Source organism: Lynx canadensis, chromosome B4 (genome assembly GCF_007474595.2).
Source record: "Lynx canadensis isolate LIC74 chromosome B4, mLynCan4.pri.v2, whole genome shotgun sequence".
Taxonomy (NCBI): domain Eukaryota; kingdom Metazoa; phylum Chordata; class Mammalia; order Carnivora; family Felidae; genus Lynx; species Lynx canadensis.
In genome coordinates this window covers 103,494,568-103,517,063 of record NC_044309.1, presented here as the reverse complement: position 1 = coordinate 103,517,063, position 22,496 = coordinate 103,494,568, and the positions used below count along the sequence as shown (strand labels likewise).

General features: G+C 37.6%; 1 protein-coding gene across 1 annotated transcript in view; it reads left to right on the top strand.

The window, feature by feature from the left end:
* LIN7A (lin-7 homolog A, crumbs cell polarity complex component) overlaps nucleotides 1-22,496 on the top strand; it is a 127,550-nt gene that overhangs the window by 23,880 nt on the left and 81,174 nt on the right. The window contains exon 2 of the mRNA XM_030323302.1: nucleotides 18,086-18,204. Coding sequence (XP_030179162.1) covers nucleotides 18,086-18,204 — 119 coding nt within the window. The remainder of the gene's footprint in view (nucleotides 1-18,085; nucleotides 18,205-22,496) is intronic.

Genomic DNA, 22,496 nt, shown 5'->3' with positions numbered 1-22,496 from the left:
GGATTTTTTAATAGTCCTTATTTCTGTGTATGATTTTTTTTTTAAAGGTAAACTGTACCGTGCATGATTATTGTCTCAGTTACAGACAGGATAGAAATGGTTCTTCTCTCATACAAGATCTCTTATGTAGTCTCAATGCCTTCCATCCTCTTTCTCTAGTAGTTACCTTTCATTTGATAATAAACACTCATCTTCCCAAAATTATCCCTGTCCAAAACCTCAGCCAAATCATATTGTGTCCTTTGACCCCAGTTTCCTCAAATGTAAGATGTAGAGTTTGGAACATTAAGTCTCTTCCAACCCTGTGATACTAGTTTACTCTCCTAAAATTGAGACAACTTTTTGATAAAAATCAAGCAAAAATAGCCTCCTTCAGTTACATTTGCCATATCTATGGTATGAATAGATGCAGATAGATATCTAATTCTGGTAAGACCTACTCCTCGTACAATTGTGCATTTTAAAACCGTAGCATTTATTTTGATTATTTTTCATAACCCTTTCCCCTGAGGCAAATTCTTACTTTAACTCTCATTACTGATCTATCTGAATTCCACTCCCCCCCCCAAAAAAAATGAATAGTGATAGAGTAGACACGTGAGTATTGATTTTAGGAAATGTTGGATTCATTTTTTAAATTTTTTTTTAATGTTTATTTGCTTTTTGAGAGAAGTAGAGAGAGGCAGAGGCATGAGCGGGGGGAGAGTCAGAGAGAGGGAGACACAGAATCTGAAGCAGGCTCCAGGCTCTGAGCTGTCAGCACAGAGCCGGGTGCGGGGCTGGAACTCACGGACCATGAGATCATGACCTGAGCCGAAGTCAGACGCTTAACCGACTGAGCCTCCCAGGAGACGCTGGACTCATTCTTATAATTGGTACACATTTCTGTATACAGCAAGCTATTTTTAATTAGAACTCCAGGACAAAAGCAAGTCTGAACAATTTCAATTAAGTATTGAAAAGGATAGTGGAAAAAGATCTGCCCTGGGATTCAGAGTATCTTAGTTTTGGTTCTGGCTTTATCACTATTTCACACTACTTAGAAGTACTCAACCTTTAGATCATGGACAAGTAAGGTTTTGGTTTCCTCATCTTTAAATTTATGGAGTCTAATTTGATTACCACTAGGGTACCTTCCATTTGAATAGTTGATTGCTTCTATTCAGATTTATTACTTTCAGGCACATAGGAAAATTTAAATTAGGCTCACTGTCTATCGAGAGCACTTTTAAATAACTCATTTTCTTTTACTGTCTTATATTTACTGTTTGTTTACCTGGTAGCAGGGTATTCTATAACCGCCTTTCCTTCGAGATTCTTCCTTTTGAACTCAGCTCTCTGAAGCCATCTTAGCATAAATTCTGTGTTGGCCTGTTGTTTTGGGAACTCAAACTGCCCTCTCCCACCACTCATGTTTTGTGTCCCACTTGTTACTTAATAGCACTCTTGTTAAATGAACCAGTCTTTCAGGCAGAACACTTCTTGTTTTAAGGCCGAAAGAGGATCAGCAAGTCCAAGAGACTCATTTTATAGATAAAAATGCTGAAGTTGACAGAAATTAAGCATATTTCCAAAAATTAAGTTAGAGTAACAATCTCAGTACTAGAAACCAGGGCTCTTGGCTTTTTAAGCCTTTGTGTTTTTCATAATACCATAATGTGTTTCTAGAGCAAGTGGATCATGATAAAAGGAAGATTTGTACCAAGGTTGTAGGTTTTTGTTTCCTTTATTTCCTCCCATCTCAAGCATCATAAATGTCAAAAAGATGTGAAACAAACAATAAATTTTAAAAGGTGATGGAGGAGGGGCACCTGGGTGGCTCAGTTAGGCGTCCGACTTCGGCTCAGGTCATGATCTCATGGTCCCTGGGTTTGATCCCCACGTCGGGCTCTGTGCTGACAGCTCAGAGCCTGGAGCCTGTTTCGGCTTCTGTGTCTCCCTCTCTCTTCTGCTCCTCCTCTGCTCACGCTCTGTCTCTGTCTCTGTCGAAATTAAATAAACATTAAAAAAATAAAATAAAAAATAAAAGGTGATGGGGGATAAAGGGTATTATTAAAAGACAAAATTTTGAAGAATTCCTGGAAGTAACAAGCACATAGGATCAGATCGATGAGTGAAAATGATAATAATAATCAGTAGTAACATTTATTAGGCATTTACCAGGCACTGTGCTGACCATTTTCATTTATTATGTTATTTATTATGTTATTTAATCCTCAACACACACACACACACACACACACACACACACACACACCACCTGGATAGGTTCTATTATGATCTTTGTTTTAATGAAAAGGAAACTCAGGTAGGTTAATACCCCCATCTAATCCCCTATGCTCAAATCCCTCAGCTTCCCTGCCTCTGGGTTTTGTCTGTTTCGAATCACTGTGATATTCTGCCAGAACAGAGAAGACTAAAACTCAAAGCATCAACCTGAGAAAGTAGTGCATGGGTATGGGCAGATCCTCCCAGTGAAGGCTACAGAAAAACCATAAACTCAAATACAAAGGGCAGAAGGGATTCCTAGTACAAACATTTGGTAGTTGATTAAAGAACTCAGTTGATCGAGTGTATCCCCTCTCTTTTCTTCCTTCTTTAGACTTCAAGACAGTAGCAGTTGTTCCTAGGTTAAAACCTCTCTAAAGTAGGACATTTGGATTTTGGAGTAGGAGCTGAGATGAGAAAAGAGGCATAGCAATATCCCCAGATGCTTTCCAAAGGCCGGGGGTGGACTGAGCCACCATACACAGTGACAGACCATCTCTTTATTACCCCTTGCTGAAGTGGCCATTCTTGAGTCACTTGCATACCTACTCCTGGAAATAAGCTGTTATTATTAGAAACTGTATCCACTGACAGATAGAAATGCATATTTGATAATGGAAGCATATAGTTTAATCTAAGTCTTTAAGTATACATATTAAGTAGAGCAAAAAAATCACTGACTCTTTGAGAATTACCTTCTTCTTTATGAAGAAGGTATATGTATATCTTTATATATAAAATTATCTCAGAGGAAATAGAATTCATAGAGCAAACAGATTGCATTCTTTAAATATCAGAGAAAATCAAGAAAATAATAGGCTGATGTGAAAAAGAGACAATCATAAAGAAAAACTTTGAAAATAAGAGATGAAAGATGTAAGGAACCTATCAGAGTTGAAGAATACAATAACAAAATGAAAAATACACTAAAAAGAGAAATACTAGGAATAATTAGCACAAAAATATGGCAAAACAATATTAAAATACCGTCAAAATTGAATTTAAGCCAAAATTAAATGTGAGAAAGGATAATACTTAATTTAGAGAAAAATTACAAAGAATTTATTAGCCTCCTAAACTTTCATGTATCTGGCATCAGAGTTTTGAGATATATGTGAATGAGGTAAAAACTGATAGTGAGAAAAATTAGCAATTCACACAACTTTCTCAGAGATTAATAGCTCAAATAGACAAAAAAGTAAGACTATTTGAGATTTCAGTAAATTACTTAACAAGCTTGAGTACACATATAGGTTTGTATATATATTTATCTATTGTTTTCAGACATCTGTGGAATATTTACCATGTAGGACTCCAAAAATATTATTAAAATAAAAAATGAGAAATCACACAGGTAATATTCTCTGATGAATATGTAACAAAATCACAAAATAAAGAATAAAAGTGTAGTCTTCTTAAAACCATTCCCTTGGAAACATTTTTTTTTTTTGATCTAAGTAACATTTGCTTTAAATAAGAAATCAAAATTGAATGGTAGACAAGAATGAAATGATCCACTCTGCCAAAAGAAACAAGATACAGCTATAATTGGGATTCTGAGGAAACATGCAGGGTCATTAACGCACCCATAACCTAAGCAAACTACAAGGAAGAAAGTAATAAGAATAAAAGCATACGGTACTAGTAAGTCATAATGACACAAAATATATTTCATAAAAACAAATACTGGATTGTTGAAAAGACCAATAACATAAGTGAAATGTTTTCATGTTTGTCAATAAAGAGAGCACTGGTACAACTTATAAAAAGAGAAAATCCAGATGAAATACACATTCTAAGACCATAGAAAGTATTAAAACTGACAGGTGATAGAAAACTGAAATAGCTTAATAACAGAAGAAATTGAAAAGAAAAGCTAAAACCTATCCTTAAGAAAGGCCCCAGTTCCAAATGAATTTACAGAAATCTACCCTTCAAAGAATAGGGACTTCTAAAATGTTTTAACTAAAACTAATGGAAAATAGTATCTTGTAACTCAGTAAATAAAATATTAGCCAGCATATGATTAATTCTAATATAACAAATGATCTGATGTCAGAGTAAATGATTATCATAAAACTAACATTTTATAGAATGGAATCACTGTATACCCATGATTACAAGTCTTGATAAAATAATGAATTTTAGGAGTCAGAAAATTACATACAATAATTATTTTGAGGGGCACTTGGGTGGCTCAGTCGGTTAAGCGTCCGACTTTGGCTCAGGTCATGATCTCACGGTTCGTGGGTTCAAGACCTGAGTTGGGCTCTGTGCTGACAGCTCAGAGCCTGGAGCCTGCTTCAGATTCTGTGTTTCCCTCTCTCTCTGCCCCTCCCCTGCTCACGCTCTGTCTCTCCCTCTCAAAAATAAATAAACATTAAAAAAATTAAAAAATATATTATTTTGATTTTAACCTAAAGTTATTTATTTAGTTAAATTATTTTGCATCATCTTTGAAAATCTTCATTTTAATTTTAGGAAAAAATGTAGAAAATCTTAAAAGATTTTTTAAACAAAGAAAAAATGTCTAAATCACAGGATTGAGATTCATACACCTCATAAATTCAGAAGATGTGATTTTGTTTTATAATTAGGAGAAAATGTACTCAGGTTTGTTTTTGATAATCTTTAATTTTATCCAATATTCCATATAACTATACTTATAACCAAGCAACACTTCATTAGTTACTTGTTAGTTTGATATGAAAATGCAGTAAGTTACTAAACAAGTATTTTTCCTCCTTCTCTATCCCAAGCTTTAGTTTATAAAAGAAACATCAATAGAAAGCTAGAAAGCAGCCCCAGGGAATCTAACATAATGAGGAGAAACTCATTATTTTGTTTTTTACTTGGAAGTTTAAATCATCTTAATAGTAATCATGTTCTTAACAAAATGCATAAACTATTCACTATAATCATTTCTGCAAACTCCAAGCTTCACCTTGTCTTATGAACATCTTTTAAAGATACAGACGTAGATAGTATCACGCTAACCTCACCATGCAATTCCCAAAGTAACTAAGAAATTGGATGACAGTATGATATAGCAGCGATAAGGTAAAAGGGGAAACATATTGTTAAGTAGCTTGATAGCAGAATAATATATCAAAGTGTGTCAGTTTGGATAAAAACATTCATTCATTTTCTAGTAGAGGAGACACTCGAGGACATGGAAAGTTAAATTTGTAAGGTTTCTTTATAACAAGCTCTCTGAAAACTTACCCAGCTTGATTGGGTGTCTCTCCAGCAATTTCTTGATAAAGTCTTTCTCTTCCAATTTCCTGAGCACTATGAAAAAGGGAATTGGGATTTACTAATGATAATTATGAAAAAAGCCTCCCAGTTTTACAATATGCACGGGTAGAATCACTACCAATATAAAAGCTTGGTTGCTTTCTTATGTGCTAAGCTAGGGAAATATTACAGAGCCGAAGGGTCCACATCATTTTGTGTCTAGTATTTTAAGATGCTGAATAATAAGTATTTAACTTTTATTGAGAAATCATTAGATCAGGAGTTGTGGAAGAAAAGGTAAAATACACACACTTCAATTTTAAGGTAAACTTAAAGCTCTGTGAAAGATATTCTGTTCTTTCATCCAGCTGCATCTAAGGTCAGTTGAGGTCATAAATGAAGCATAAATAAATAATAGTGTGGCTGGACAGGCTGGGTAGCTGGGGGTGCACTATTGAGGTATCATATTGCTAATCTGTATGTGATAGTTTTATTGTATTCCTACAGTCGTATATCCAGCATACTTAACTGGCCAGTGGATAAGTGTTCATTATATTCATTTTCTAAGAAACTTCAGAAACAACTTGTCTACACACAAAATGTTGTAGTTTGGACAATGTATTTTAAAATATCTCCCCAGAGAGCTTAAAATAAGACTTCCTTAAAATTTTTCACAAGTGCTAAAATGAACTTTGATATATTTTTGAGTCATACCCACTGGTTCTTACTCCTCCCACTTGTGGAAGGAAGATTAAATTTGATCATTGTAGAAAGATGGAGTCCAGTCCCTTAAATCCTCATTTTCTCAGAATTCACATTTTGTAAGAAGTCTAAATCTTGTCAGTAGGGCCTGACACAGGTATCACTGTTAACTAGTGAATACAAATACTTATATTTATGTCACAAGAAAACCTAATTCCATACAATCAGTTCCACTCAACAAACAATTTTTAAGTGCCTACAACTGTCATGATGCTGTATTGGATACAATGGCATATACAAAAATTGGTAGGACATGGATGTCCTAGTATTTAGTATAGGAGAGGACAGTAGGTTGTTCAACGTCTTTCAAACATGCAAAGACAGATTACATTTTGTTCAGGTCTAATCCCTGACAGATTCCCAAAACAATCAAATCAGGTGTTCATTTGCATGGATGCCATGAAGGTTGGAAACAAGAAAAAATGAAATGAGCTAATTTCAAGGAGCAAGGGTATAGTTGGTTGTCATGATGTACAGACATAGATGCGAGATTAAATAGAAAAGTGAGGTGAAACTACAGAAGAAAAGGGAAGACATCTAATATAATAGAAAAGAAAGCTCAAACAAAAGGAAGTGAATTTTGATTTCCTGAGGTCTCAGGTAATGCAGGCAAATCAAGATTCAATTTTAGCTGCTTGGGAAAATTAGAATGAATTTAAAAAGGTGGTGAGGGAGAAGGAAGAAGAAGAAAAGAAAAAGGACGAAATGCTGAATATAGTTCCTAGAAAAACTGGGAAGCATTACTCATTCTGACCACATAATGGATTGTTTAACAAAGAAAACTGTATCTTAAGCTTTGTATACCTAAAGATTTGTTTATTGGGTAAGTAATCACTTTCAAATGAAATAGGTACCTTCCATTTCAGAGACTCTCTTAGCAACTACAGCTTTTCGTTTTGGAGCCTAAATTGTTCCTTTGGTTGTGGTAGGTTTGGCAAACACTTTAAGCAGAGTCTGGGCCAGGATTTTGTCATTATATAAATTCATGATTTAACAATTCTAGTATTGTCAAACGTTTTTTGTTATATACTCCAATGCCAGCCCAAATCCCATGAAGAGAAGTCATTCAGTTTTTGATAAATAACACAGAGTAGAATATCTTTAACACCATAGGGAGTGAAGTTTTTAATTTGAGCACATTTAAATTGGGCTGATTATCTTTCGGGTTTACCAGTTAGTCTGCATTTAAGAAACATGGCGAGTTTTTGGTGGATGAAAGCAGAAATGATTGGTAGATGAGAAGGACACACTGATGATCATGTCTTATTAGTAACCGGTAGTGTGAGAGTGTTTTCTTTCACAACACAGCCATGGAAGTGCAAAGCATTATTGACCATTTATTTCATTTTCTTGGCACATATGCTCTGTTGTACAGCTTTAGATTTTTAAACTGACCATTTATCTGTGTAGTGGGAGCTGATTATGAAGCAGTGAAGAATTTTATTGGTGGTTTGAAACTGCCTATGGTAGGAATATTTACACAACAGAAATCAGCAAATGGTACCAGTCAGGGCTTCTGTTTTGTTCTGTTTTGTCAATTTATTTTGGAGAGCTGGTTACTGATTATTTACCAGGACACCACTCTTGCTGTTTTGCTCTGTGTCTCACTCACCATGTTCCAGTGACACTGGTTTTGCCTATTTTTCCAACATGGAGACTTGCTCCCCTCAGTTTAAGGTCTTTGCCCTTTCTATCCTCTTTGGATGTTCCTCCTTTGGATTTTCATAAGGTTGTCTCTTAACATTCAGGTTTCACTCTAAATGTCACCTTTCCAGAGAGGCTTTCCAAGACTATCCTCATCAAGGGACCACCACATGTGACTCAATGTTATCAACCTTAGCTCTGCAGCCTGGAATAGTGTCTTCAATTTTTTTTTTTTTCAACGTTTATTTATTTTTGGGACAGAGAGAGACAGAGCATGAACGGGGGAGGGGCAGAGAGAGAGGGAAACACAGAATCGGAAGCAGGCTCCAGGCTCTGAGCCATCAGCCCAGAGCCTGATGCGGGGCTCGAACTCGCGGAGCGCGAGATCATGACCTGGCTGAAGTCGGACGCTTAACCGACTGCGCCACCCAGGCGCCCCTGGAATAGTGTCTTCAAAGTGTGCTCCCTGGGGCGCCAGGGTGGCTCAGTCAGTTAAGCGTCTGACTCTTGGTTTCAGCTCAGGCCGTGATCTCACGGTTCATGAGTTCGAGCCTCGTATCAGGCTCTGTGCTGACTCTGTGGAGTCTGCTTGGGATTCTCTCTCTCCCTCTCTCTCTCTGCCCCTTCCCTTCTTGTGTCCTTTCTCTCAAAATAAGTAAACAAACTTAAAAAAAAATGTTACATGTTCTTGTATCAGTTCGTTTGTATCTGATTGCAAGTCACAGAAAACCAGGTGGGAAAGCATGTGTTTGTCTCAGAGGCAAGAATCAAGAATCATGGGGTTACACAGTTCAAGGCTAGTACAACAGCTCAGTGATGGCATCAAGGGCTAGGCCCCTTTCTTCTTCCTGCTCCACCTTCCTTAGCATGGGAGGGTTTTCTGTATGATCGCAAAGTGGGAAAAGAGGAAAGGTGCAAAGACCAAATTGCTGAAGGCATATGTCAGCAGTTTGTCCACTTAAAAAGACTTCCTGGAAGCCATACCCAGTGCCTTTACACTTAAAACAATTGGCCAGATGACAAGAGTCTGGAAAGAAAAGTATTTTTGCTTTCCAGTTTTTATAGTAGAAGGCAAGGGACATGCGGGTTTTAGATGGTTTTGGAGTAGATAATGTGCATTGTTTGCCACAGAGCCCAGTGCATGTTTATGGAATTAGTGGACAATATGCTTTAAATGACCCAGATCCATCTTCACCCAGGTTCCAGATTCAGATGAGTCATAGGTCAAATTCTTCAGTCTAAATGTCAGTCAAGTTGATAAAAATTCACTGCAAAGGAAAAAAGAAAATGATAATTGGATTATTCCAGATCACGAGAAGCACATGCCATTTAAGTCTCAGTATTTTCTTGGTTTGGGTTGTAATGTCCAACCTATCTTAAAGGAAATCTTTTCAAGATATGTTATCTTGCTACCATGAGGCAGTTGATGATTGATCACTTTTCAATGGTCAAAATATGTTATCAATATGAACATATTGATTATAACATAATATATTGGAGGGTTACCTCCTGAGACTTTGGGTAGTGTTATTTGCCCCAGCATATAATGACCCATGATGCTATGTAAAAAAAAAAAAAAAAAAATTAAACAAATTTTAATGTTTATTTATTTTTGAAAGAAAGAGAGGGCAAGTAGGGGAGGGGGCAGAGAGGCAGACACACACAAAATCTGAAGCAGGCTCCAGGCTCTAAGCTGTTGGCACAGAGGCCGATGTAGGACTCAAACTCACAAACTGCGAGATCATAACCTGAGCCGAAGTCAGACGCCACAGAGCCACCCAGGGCGCCCCTAAAAATTTTTTTTTGGCCATACCTTTATTTTATTGTTACTCCCTTTTCTGTGGCAGCATAGAGAAATAAATAAGAGCATGGACACTGCAGTCAAATATGTGGTTTTGGATCCTGGCCCTATCATTTATTCGTTGTATTGCCTTGACCCAGATAATTCATCTTTCCAAGCCTTAGTTTTTCGTTGTTTATCTTTAAGTACACAGAGGAAACAATAGTAATTCTTTTGTTTATTTATGAGGATATTACAAAATGATATAAGTAGGGTCAGTAAGCACTGAATAAATGATGACCATTACCTCACCTTCCTCTGGATCACATAGAAAACTGTCTGTCAGTAGTAAACTGAAGAGATGCCTCTGTGACCAGCTTCCTGCATCAGCGTCATCTGAGAGGATTAATAAAAGAGCAGATTTCAAGGCTCAACCCTCCATGTTCTTTTTATGTCAATTAAAAGAAATTTATGTTTATTTATTTTTGAGAGAGAGAGAGAGAGACAGAGTGCGAGCAGGGGAGGAACAGAGGGAGAAGGAGACACAGAATCCAAAGCAGGCTCCAGACTCCAAGCTGTCAGCACAGAGCCCAATGTGGGGCTCAAACCCACAAGGGCGAGATCATGACCTGAGGCAAAGTCGGACGCTCAACTGACTGAGCCACCCAGGTGCCCCCTTTTTATGTCAATTTTTAATAATAAATGGTCCAGGGTTAAATTTGTTTGTTGATTAAAATTTGAGAACCACTGCATTTCACCCTCAAGTAAGGATTTGTTGATCAGCTTAGCTTAATCTCTGTTAACAACCTTGGAGAAGTGCTGGGAATGATTTTAAGAATATGGATTCTGAGTCACATCTCAGTGTAGCCCAGATTCTAGAGCCATGTCACTGAGATTCAAATCTTAATTCTACAACTTAACTGTTTCCTTGGGGAAGTAATTTTAACTCTATTGGTCACAGTTTCCTTTTCTGTAAAACGAGGAGAATAGTACCTATCTCATAGTGCTGTTAGGAAGAGTAAAATGCTGAGTGCGGGATGGGCTAAATGGGTGATGGACATTAAGGAGGGCACCTGTTGGGATGAGCACTGTGTGTTGTATGTAAGTGATGAAACCCTGGGTTCTACTCCTGAAACCAATACTACACTGTATGATAACTAACTTGAACTTAAATAATTTTTTTTTAAAAAAGAGGAGGAAAATGTTTAAATAAGTGTAGTACTAAATATTATGTATAACAGATACTAATATTATAAGTAGCATTTTTATTTAAAATCCCCAGGGTGTAGGGAGATGGGCTAAATGGGTAAGGGGCATTAACGAATCTACTCTTGAAATCATTGCTGCAGTATATGCTAACTAACTTGGATGTAAATTAAAAAAATAAAATCCCCAGGGTATATCTTAAGATTCCATATCAGTGATTCTCACTATAACTATACATTGTAATCACTGAGGAGCTCTGGAGATCCTGATGTCTAGGCCATACCCCGGAGCAATGAAAGCAGAAATGTATGTAGGTAGGGTCTAGGTATGTGTTGTTGTGTTTTTTTGGGTTTTTGTTTTTTGTTTTTTTTTTTTTCCCCAGCACTCCCAGGTAACTACAGTGGGTAGCCAAGACTGGGAACCACTCCTTGTCATTTAAAAGCTCTCCGGGTGATTCTGATGATCAGCGAATACTATCTGAAAGGGGTCTACTGGTAAATGGACTAGGGATTAATCTTTATTGAGGGAGGAAAGATTAAGAGCTCAGCCTCTGACCAGGAAAGCCTGCAGAGCACAGAGCTATTATAAAAGTACTGAATGTTGAAGGAAAAGCTGCTAAAAGAAAAGCTGTGAATGGAATAAAAATAAAAGGCACAGGGTTTAGAATCACTTAGATTCGGACTCCAGGCCCAGATCTCCTGTTTGTTAATGAGATACTTAAAACTCTATAAAGCCTCAATTTTCTCATTGCAAAATGTGGATATTTACTACCACATAAAGGTTGTTGTAAGGAGGAAATGTAAAGCTCTTAATATACAGTGACCCCTACTTCATAGACATTAAATAAAAGTTTATTGTTATTGTTGCCTTTAGAAGCGAGGACTCTTGGGGCGCCTGGGTGCCTCAGTCGGTTAAGCATCCAGCTTTGGCTCAGGTCATGATCTTGCTGTTCTCGTATTCAAGCCCCACGTCAGGCTCTGTGCTGACAGCTCAGAACCTGGAGCCAGCTTTGGATTCTGTGTCTCCCTCTCTCTGCCTCTCCCCCGCTCATGCTCTGTCTCTCTCTTTTTCTCAAAAATAAATAAACATTAAAAATTTTTAAAAAGTGAGGATTATTGTATAGCTAAAATTAACAACACAGGAAACAACAATGTTGGCAGATGTGGGGAAACAGGAATCCTCTTACACTGTTGGGAATGCAAACTGGTGCAGCCACTCTGGAAAACGGTATGGAGGTTCTTCAAAAAGTTAAAAATAGAACTACCCTACACCCAGCAATTGCACTACTAGGTATTTCCCCAAAGGATACAAAAATACTAATTCGAAGGGATACACGCACCCCGATGTTTATGGCAGCATTATCAACAATAGCCACATTATGGAAAGAGCCCAAATGTCCATTGACTGATGAATGGATAAAGAAGATGTGTGTGTGTGTGTGTGTGTGTGTGTGTGTGTGTTACTCAGCCATTAAAAAGAATGAAACCTTGCCATTTGCAATGATCTGGGTGGAGCAAAGGAGTATGAGGCTAAGTGAAATAAGTCAGTTAGGGAAAGAGAAATACCATATGATTTCACTCATATGTGGAATTTAAGAAATAAAATAAATGAACATGGTGTGGGGGGCAAACCAAGAAACAGACTCTTAACTATAGAGAACAAAGTGATAGTTACTGTAAGGGAAGTGATAGGGGGATGGGTTAAATGGGTGATGGGGATTAAGGAGGGCACTTATGAGCACTGGGTTTTGTATGTAAATGATGAATCACTAAATTGTACACCTGAAAAAAAAAGATTGTAATAATATTGTTTGGTGACAGATGTTATCTGCACTTATTGTGATAAGCACTGAATAGCATATAGAATTCAAGAATCAGTATGTTTTATGCCCCAAACTAATATCACACAGTATATTAATTATATTTCAATAAAAATTACATTAGTAATAAAAAAAAAAAAGAAGTGCGGTTTAATGGAATCCAGAGTATGAGAAAGCGTGAGGGGGCAAAGGTAATACCCCAGCATTTGCTTAGGTAATGAGTAGGGGGATGAACCTGAGAAATGGTGGGCCAGAGGAGGAGTGGGTTTCTGGAAAATATTCTTGAGATCTTCTTGCTTTCATTGTTTGTCTGGCAGCCTCCCCATCCTTCCCTAATATTCCTCCTAGCCTGAGCTAAACTAGTTAGGCCAAACTTCTATATTAGTAACCAAATTTGATAGGATAGTTTCATAAAATAAGTGCAAGGAGGTTCTGAATAGGAACATTGTGTGGACTTGTAGCTAAACTACACACACTTTATTGCATTAGTTTTAAAAGCAAGCATTTTGCTGACTCAAAGGCTTCTTTTGCTCCCTTCCAGGTCCTGGCCTTGTAGGTTTCTGGTACTTTTACAGAGCTAAAAGGGATCAGAATTACTTTGAAAATTCCAGTCTCGTATCCAGTTTATCCACTCATCACCTCTTTGTTTGTAGCACCAGCCAAGTCTGGGCTGGAGGGATCTGATTTCTCCCACGTTTGGTTCTTAGACTTCTTTTGGCTTTTACCAACTGCTATATATCCCGTGACCTCATACTGCTCGATTCTCTTGGGTGGGTACCGACAAGATGGGTCAGGCTCCAGTGGGCTCCGCTGTCCAGTTCTCTCCCTCTGATCACATAGGCATAGATGGCAGGCTGACCACCAAGTCCATTGCGTTTCCTGTGCACCCAGGAAAGAGTCTAGTCTGCCTTCGTTTAGGCACCCCCAGTGGCTACCATTGGCTCTACTGTGAACACTTCTCAGTGACACAAGGGAAGCAAAGACAGTACTGTGACCCCAATTAGTGATGTAACACTTCTCCATGGATTTTTTTTTTTTTTCATCTCACAATTACTGTTTACTCAGGACTGGAAAAGGCCTATGGTGTAATGTGACAGGGCTGGCCCAGCCTTTATTTTTTATTTTTTATTTTTTATTTTTTATTTTTTATTTTTTATTTTTTATTTTTTATTTTTTATTTCTGGCCCAGCCTTTAATAGGATGTGCCTGGTTTCCTTGATCGCCTTTTTTGAATGATATATCTTAACCTTGAATGGTCACAGGAATCATCTGGAGCTTAAACAAACAAACAAACAAACATCCTGATGACTGGATCTCAGGCTTAGAGATTTTGATATAATTAGTGTGGGGTAGCAGACTGGTTTAAAAACTCTGCAAGTGATTCTAGTGACAGCCTTTGCTAAGGAACACTGTTTAGAATGGGGTGGTACTTAACACTAATTACTTTCATCCATGGGCTTTTATCAGTCATTCTGAGACCCTTGGAAAAACCCCATTTAGTGTTATCCAGGGCATTAAAGAATAATGAAAAATCATTTTATTTACTTTCTCAACAAATGGGGTCTGTGAACCGACAACTTTGGAATCACTTGAAGTGTTTGTTTAAAAGGCAAATTCCTAGGCCTTACTTTCACAACCTTCTGAATTAACCTCTCTAAAGTGGGGGTGGGAGAGGGGTCATAAACATACATTTTAGTAATTTCCCCCAGGCGACTGTTAAGCATATTCATGGTTTAGAGCCATTAATCTGTACCCGAGTTCTTCAACCCCGACTGCACATTAGAATCACATAGGGGCTATAAAGATACCCATGCCAAATAGACCAGTGGTTCTCAACCTTGGCTGCACTTCAGCATCACCTGGAGGCTTTTTGAAAGCCTCATACCCAGGCCTTACTCTGCCAATCACATCAGAATCTCCCGGGTGGGACGTAAGCATCTATGGTTTTTTTTTTACAACTCCCTAAGTGATACCAATCTACAGCCAAGGTTGAGAACCAATATTCTTTTAAAAAAATTTTTTTAATGTTTATTCATTTTTGAAAGACAGAGAGAGACAGAGCACAAGCAGGGGTGGGGCAGAGAGAGACGGGGGCACAGAAACTGCAGCAGGCTCCAGGCTCTGAGCTGTCAGCACAGAGCCTGATGTGGGGCTTGAACCCACAAACCGTGACATCATGACCTGAGCCTAAGTCGGATGCCTAACTGACTGAGCCACCCAGGCGCCCCTGAGAACCAATATTCTGAATATTCTGGTATAATCTGCGGGGTGGTGGGGGGGGAGAGGAGTCCCAGGCGCTAATAATTTTTAAATGTACCTCGGATGAATGTAATGTGCAGCCAAGGTTGAGAACTCCTGAATATTCCGCTTGGTGTCATTTTCAGCTTTTCTGAACTTCCCTCAGTGTGGTTACTCAGTGCCCTTTAGCCTACAGATGCAGGCTTGCCTCCTTCCCCACACCAGATCCATGCCAGTCTTGACCAAGGTTCATAGTGATCTGGAGGTTTAGTTTCAGGAGAAGTTATGTGTCCACCTAGACATAAACCTCTAACCCTTTGAGTTAGTTTCATTAATCTATTGCTCATTCTGTAAGTGTGTATCAAACACCTAATATTTGTCTAGTACTCTGCACTGAACAATGGATACAATGACAAATAAGATATTGTTCCTGGAATCTCAAGAAGCTTATAGATTTGCAAGGATAAAGGGGCGTGTATACATGCAAACAGAGGTGTAGCGTTGAGTAGTATTTATTACAGTGGCTGAATGAAAAGAGAAATGTAGAACATAGACGTAGACATGTCTAAGGAGATGCTATTTAAGCCAAGTCTTCCATACATGATTTAAAACACCTTCCATGATATGATATCTCTCTACTTCATCTCTTGCTACTCTTACTCTGGTTCCAATTTCAGCCTGCCTAATTCTTTTCAGTTCTCTGAATGCCCCACACTCTCTTACAAGACTTCAACCTGCATTTATTTGCCTAGAACACTCTTCCCATTTTCCCCACCTGCACCTCCTACCTAGGATTCTGCTTAGCTGTTACTTCCACGAAGAGATCCTTCCTGACCTCCTGAGCTATGATAAATGTCTTTGTTATACATTCATCCACTAACCTTAAGCAATTCTTTTATAGGACAAGCCCATTTTATTGCATGTCTGTGACTCCTCCCCCCCCCCCCCCCCCCGCCAAACCTATAAATTTCATGCAAGTGACAGCAACCAGCTATCCCCTTCACCACTATGTCCCATGCATACTGCAGTGTCTGGCCTTATTGGATGAATGAATTAACTGCATTCCAGGAATAAGGGATGATATGTGCAAAGCCATATAGGTATGGAAATCTGTGGCATGTCCTAGAATAAAAAATATTTTGGATGGCCAAAGTATAGAATGGGCAGGAGGAGGTTTCTAGAGATGAGTCTGGAGAGGATGGTTATTAAGGGCCCTGTATGTAACCCTAAATGATCTGAACTTCACCCTGTAGGCAGTGGGAAGTCAGAGGTTTTATGTGGCGGAGCATAATACTGAGGTTTATCATTCAGGATAATCACTCTGGTAGCAAGGTGGAGGATGGAATGAACAAAAAAAGGCTAATTTAAAAAACAGTTGGGAGATGTTCCAGTAATACAGGTGAAAAATAATAGAGGCTTTTCTGAAGTAATCAAGCGAAAGGGCTCCATTCAAAACGTACATTTCAGATAGAATATACAGCTCTTACTGACTAACTGCATGTGGGGGTGAATGTGAAAGATGATGTTTAGCTTGGAGGACAGGCTTGGTAGGAATGCTATTCATGGAATTATGGAATAAGGAAAGAGAAGAACTAGTTTCAGGAAAAAAATTAATGAGCTCAGTTTGTAACAGTTGAGAGTTCCACATACCTGTAGACATCCATGTAGTCTTTTGTGTAGTTAAAAATGCATATGTTCTTAGCTTGGTAACTTATTGATTGTGGATACAGTTGGTATTGTCTAATTGACTACGTTGACTTCCAATTTATGCACAAAAAGACAAACTTTTCAGACTGGCAGTGTTGTGTTGATTTCATGATTTTTGCTTCATTGGGCCACAATTAACAATCAGTTGGCAATACTTCAAGGGAGAGTCTCCATTAAAGTCACTCACTAGTTATTTTCTTTGATAGAGACATATATGTATGCCAATCCCACCCAAATTCTGAAGAGGTAATGATTTTATTATAGGTAGCAATGCTGTTATATTTTTTTTCATTTGATTGTGAGTTCAGAAAGGAAGTATGTCTTAACTCTTCCAGTTAAACTTAGTGCCAAGTCTAATGGGAAGAGAAATTAGTGGCTGGCTGGCTGGCTGGCTGGATGGATGAATTTATAATCTGGCAGGGATATGGGATGCTTTCTGGAGCTAATCACTTAGAAACTGAAAACCTTCCATCTTAAACATAAATGCCTAAGTGACTGCACTGAGTTATTAACTACAACAGATAGAAGAGGTCACCGTAAGCTATTTTTAAAATGTCCTTTCATCGTATCATTTTCTCTAGGCACTACAAAACCATCCTGGGAATTTTAAAGCTATGGGTATAAAAGACAATGTTTCTTGATACATTAACCTTTGATATTGTCCAGCAAAAGATGAGCCTTTAACTTATTATTGAATTTTTTTTTTGCTTGGTACTGTTCTTAGAAGCTGGTAGGTGGGTACACAATCAGATTATTTTAGGAAAATAACCTTATGGACCATATGAAGAGGCTGGAGAAGAAATGACTCTATTTGGATAGAGGGGAGATGATGATAAGGGCTTGGAATAATAATAGCCATATGGAGAAAGCCCATTCATTCATAAATTTATTCCTTCCTTCCTTCATTCATTCATCAAATATTTATTCACTGTATTATACTATGGGGATGCCAAGGTGACCCAACTTAGATAGAGTTTGGGTAAGAGTTTAAACTGTAAGAGTTTATAGATAAACATTTGTTATATTAATAAATGTAAAATTGCAGATGTGATAAATGTGGTATGGGAAAGGAAAAGTCACACTGAAAACAACATCTCAGAGGCAAAATTGACAGGCTTTCTTTGGTTATTGGGGTATCAATGAAAGACACGCTACCTCTTCTTTCCCGAAATAATATTCAAACTGATTTGCGTGACAGAGAACATATATGAAATGCCATTAAAGAAGGTGTATTCAGTGACTAATTGTGTAGAACAAATAAAAATGACTTTTTATCAAAAGATGAGATCAATAAGCTATGAATTATAAGTTCTGATTTTGCAATTTATTCCACTTACTCATTACACCATCCCATTGGAATGATGGTACTTTGCTGATAAGAGACAGTTGACTCTAGATCCCTCTATTTTGATTTTTTTTTTTAGATGTCGCCAGAGCAATTGAATTACTGGAAAAACTACAGGAATCTGGAGAAGTACCAGTGCACAAGCTACAATCCCTCAAAAAAGTGCTTCAGAGTGAGTTTTGTACTGCTATTCGAGAGGTATGACACTGAAATTTTAATAACGATACTTAGCTATATGTCTCCTGAATAGAAAAGATGTCTTTTCCACACAAACAGTTGAAATAGTTAAGATTGGAACTACATCTTAGCTTTCTGTTTTTAGCTGCTTGGACAGATGATAAAATATAATTTAGTCTGCTAAATTCATAAATTAGATCCAGTCAGGATTTATACAGTCATATAAAACCAAATGTTGACTTTATGGTACCAATGAGGTCACTGCCTCAGCAGGTAGCTGTTACTTACTTGCAGTCTAAGTTATTTAGTGGTCACATGAAGTCATATGGATACTCAGTTCAAAATAGTCATAATTAGTGGGGGATTGTGCTTTTCTTAAAACAACATTCAACTGAACCTTAGATAAATCTGGAAGAGTAACCTCCTACTGACTAATGTTACAGTTATCCAAACATTACTGTCTAGTGCAATAATGGAAAATCTCTGAACAGACTGATAGGCCCCTCTAACAAATCTTCACGATGCTTTCCTTGCTAGAGATTTTAAGAAGCCTAACATAAAACAAGTGTGTAGAAATGAGTGTTTGAATCTTGTATTGACTTGTGGTGGAACTGACTAGTCCACTAATTAATTTAATTGTTAAAATAAAGTTCATTCAAGATGTATATACCATATTGTTTCTTGAATAAAATAATATTAAGTCCATCATTTCTTCCCCACTAGGTACAAAGTAGTAATTCATTAGTTAGGACCTGAAGTCCATAACTCCAGCATATTTGCTCTGCTAGAATTCCCCACTAATGAATTATTTACTGTCATCTCCCAAACCAGTTGAACCCAGTGACTTTCTGGAGAGTTTGTTGTAGCAGAGCACATACACTTGTCAAGGAATACTTGTTACCAACTTCCTTTCCTTTTTGCAACTCTACCTGTGGCCAATGCATATATTTTTACCTCAACAATGCTAATATATGACTAGTCACTACATAGGAAAGACCCAGGTGACTGAGACAGAGACATACAAAACTTCTCTCACTATAGATTTAAACTGTAGCCTAGGGGCGCCTGAGTGGCTCAGTCGGTTAAGCGTCCGACTTCGGCTCAGGTCACGATCTCGCGGCCCGTGAGTTCGAGCCCCGCGTCGGGCTCTGGGCTGATGATGGCTCAGAGCCTGGAGCCTGCTTCTGATTCTGTGTCTCCCTCTCTCTCTGACCCTCCCCGTTCATGCTCTGTCTCTCTCTGTCTCAAACATAAATAAACGTTAAAAAAAATTAAAAATAAAATAAAATAAACTGTAGCCTATCCAGTGAGGTACAGTTTGGATTTTGCTGAGATTTGATTTAGACTGTGCTTGTGCTAAATCTTTATCAGGTGAAGTTGTTCACTATTTGATTTTTGTTTATGATGAACACAGCTTAAGTAAATAACCATAATTGTGTCTCCAAATTCTAACCTATGAGTTTAACCAAAGGCTGAAAGGAAATTTCTGAAAGTGTATGAGTTCTCGGCCACTGACTGCTCAGTGGGAAAGGTATAGATATGTGGAAACCCCATGGGCCTCTTTCAGGTCAATTCCTATAGTCACTCTGTAGATCAAGGTTAAATCCCCTACACGCTCTTTTCTTCCTTCACAGAGTGCTTGCTACTCCCCTGAGATTTGATGGCCGACTTTTCATTTTTAGATATTCTATCATCTCTTTTACTTTCCACAGAACTAACTAAAGGATAGGACACATCAAATGTGTATCTCTGCTAAGTGGGAATTTGGCATGTGAGCAATGCAAAGTCTCTACCTTTGTGGAATTTACATTCCAGTGAGAAAATGATGATAAATAAATATGCAATACAATGTCAAAGGGTGACAAAACTATGGAAATAAAAGAAGCAGGATTAGGGGAAGTAGGAATAAAGCTCTATTAAGTTAGGGTGGTAGGAAAATAACCTAACTGAAGTAATGGAACAGGTCACAAGTATCAGTGGGATACAGTGTTCCAGGTGGAAGAAACCACAAGTACAAAAATCCAGAGCCAAGAATGATCTTAGTCCATGGAAGGAAGATCCCCAAAGCCAGAATGTATGCAGTGAAATAAGCCAGGTAGGCTTCCCAGAGGCAGCCAGAGAGCAGATCACATGAGGCTTTGCATGCCGTTGTTAGGAGATTGGATTTCATTCTAAGCATGATAGAAAGCCCTTGGAGAATTTTGCCTTGACCTGATTAGATTTTTAAAAGGTCTTTCTGAATGCTGTGAGAATACAAGTGTGTGGGTAAGAGAGGAAACAAGAGAGTCCAGTAACAAAGTAATGAGTAGATCAAGTGAGAGATGTGATGATGGTTGCTTGTGTGATAACAGTTTAAGCTGTGGGAAGTCTTCAGGTTCAATGTGTGTTTTTTGAGAGTAAAGTCAACAGGCATTGTTGATGCATTGGATGTATGGATGAGAGAGCAAGTCTCAATCGCCTTTTAGGTTTGGGCTTGAACAATTGGATGGATGGTTACATAAGGAAATAGAATCTTTGCATTTGGACCAAGTTTGGAGAAGACTGTCCAAGAATTCTGTTATGGACAAAGCAAGTTGATGATGCTTTTCTGACATCCATGTAGAGAGTCTAACAAGCATCTAAGTCTGAAGCTTGGGGGAGAAGTTGGGTCTGGAGATATAAATGTGGTATAGATATCTGTTCAAATAAATGCACAGACCTTTTTCTTTAAAGAGTTTACTAACAAAAAAGAGAATAAGAGTAAAATAGAAAAGAAATGAAGACCTTGCATAGGCATTATAAATATATCTTTCAAACCCAGTTTGTGGTAAAGTGTCCTATGTGCATCATTAGTGGTCCATGGAAATCTATAACTGAATTATGGGCAGTCCAATACTTTCAGAGGGAAAAAATAATATAATTTTTCTGCTTTACATTTTGTAAATTTGGACTAGCAAGATTAATTTTGGATTCATACTAATGCCCTTATAATAATTTTGTCCTTTAAGGGCAATGCATGTTGTACAGATATTATTTTGATCAATTCATCTTGACCCACATTTTACACTAGTTTTATGATATTATTCATATTTAAGTTTGGAATGTTCCTCATTATTCCCGTTATATCACTTTACATTAACTACAGGAAGTAATGATAAAAATAGCAATAGGTATTCAATAATTCTGAATCAGAATAATATTGTATACCTATCTAGTGAAAAGTTCTTCAATAAATACATAAAATATGAACCCACGTTGCCAGACAGGTGACTGCACAAGCTGGTAAAGAAAAGTGCAGCTGGGAAGTATGGCAATATACAGCAATAAATATCTGAAAATTAAATTTTCTTGAGTCAAGAATCCTTTCCCTCCTGGTCTCTTGGGTACTGACTGTTCTACTGGCATGAAACCTTTGAAGGTTTAGTTTCCTATTCAAGTTATGCTTAGAATCTCGATGGTTAAATTATTTGAGTTTTTTCAGGAATATTTGTTAATTCATACTTTCCAATGTGACAGTTATTAATTTTGTCATGACAGGTAGAAAAAGGACAAAGAACTACATGGGCGTCATTCTTAGTTGCATTCACCAGAGCAAAAACAGATAAAGGTCATTGTCAACAAGTCTGTGAAACCCAAATTATTCTAAAAAAAAAAAAAAAAGGGAGAGAATCAGTTGCCAACTCTTTAAATTGCCATACACCTTACACTAGTGTAACAGTAGTTATAGTTACATGTTGAGGCAATCCCGTGTTTTGCTTTACATTTGGATGAAACCACTGAATCAGCTCTTGGCCTATGGGTAGCACTTATATGGGAAGAATGGTTTAATGAAATTTTACTTTGTTTTTTACTGAAAATGAATGATTAAAAGAGATTAGATGTTTTCTCTACTTAATTATTCTTCTGTAATCTGTAATAAAGGTAGAAAAAATCATGTTGAGACCAGTACTGAAACAAGACCATTTATGTACCCAACTAACATTGATGTATTAATAAACGAGTTTCACTTGAATGCCAATCCACATACAGCTGTAGCCATAGAATAAAGGTAGTAGATGGCACTACTTACCTTGATATTTTATTTTCTGGTTGAAGGATCTCAAAGGACCTGATTAATAGTTAAATTGCACCATTCTGTGCAAGTAATTTTGGGGTACATGGTGATAAATGGACTGACACATGATGTTCCTTTTCCCATAGTGAGAGGTACCAGCTGACAAGAGAAAGTTCACAGAACTTTTTGAATGAGAGATGAAATAAAAAACTTTATGGTAGTGATAGTCCCAGTAAGGGCCATTTCTGGGCCTTTTTAAGTGTCTTTTTAAGTGTCTTCT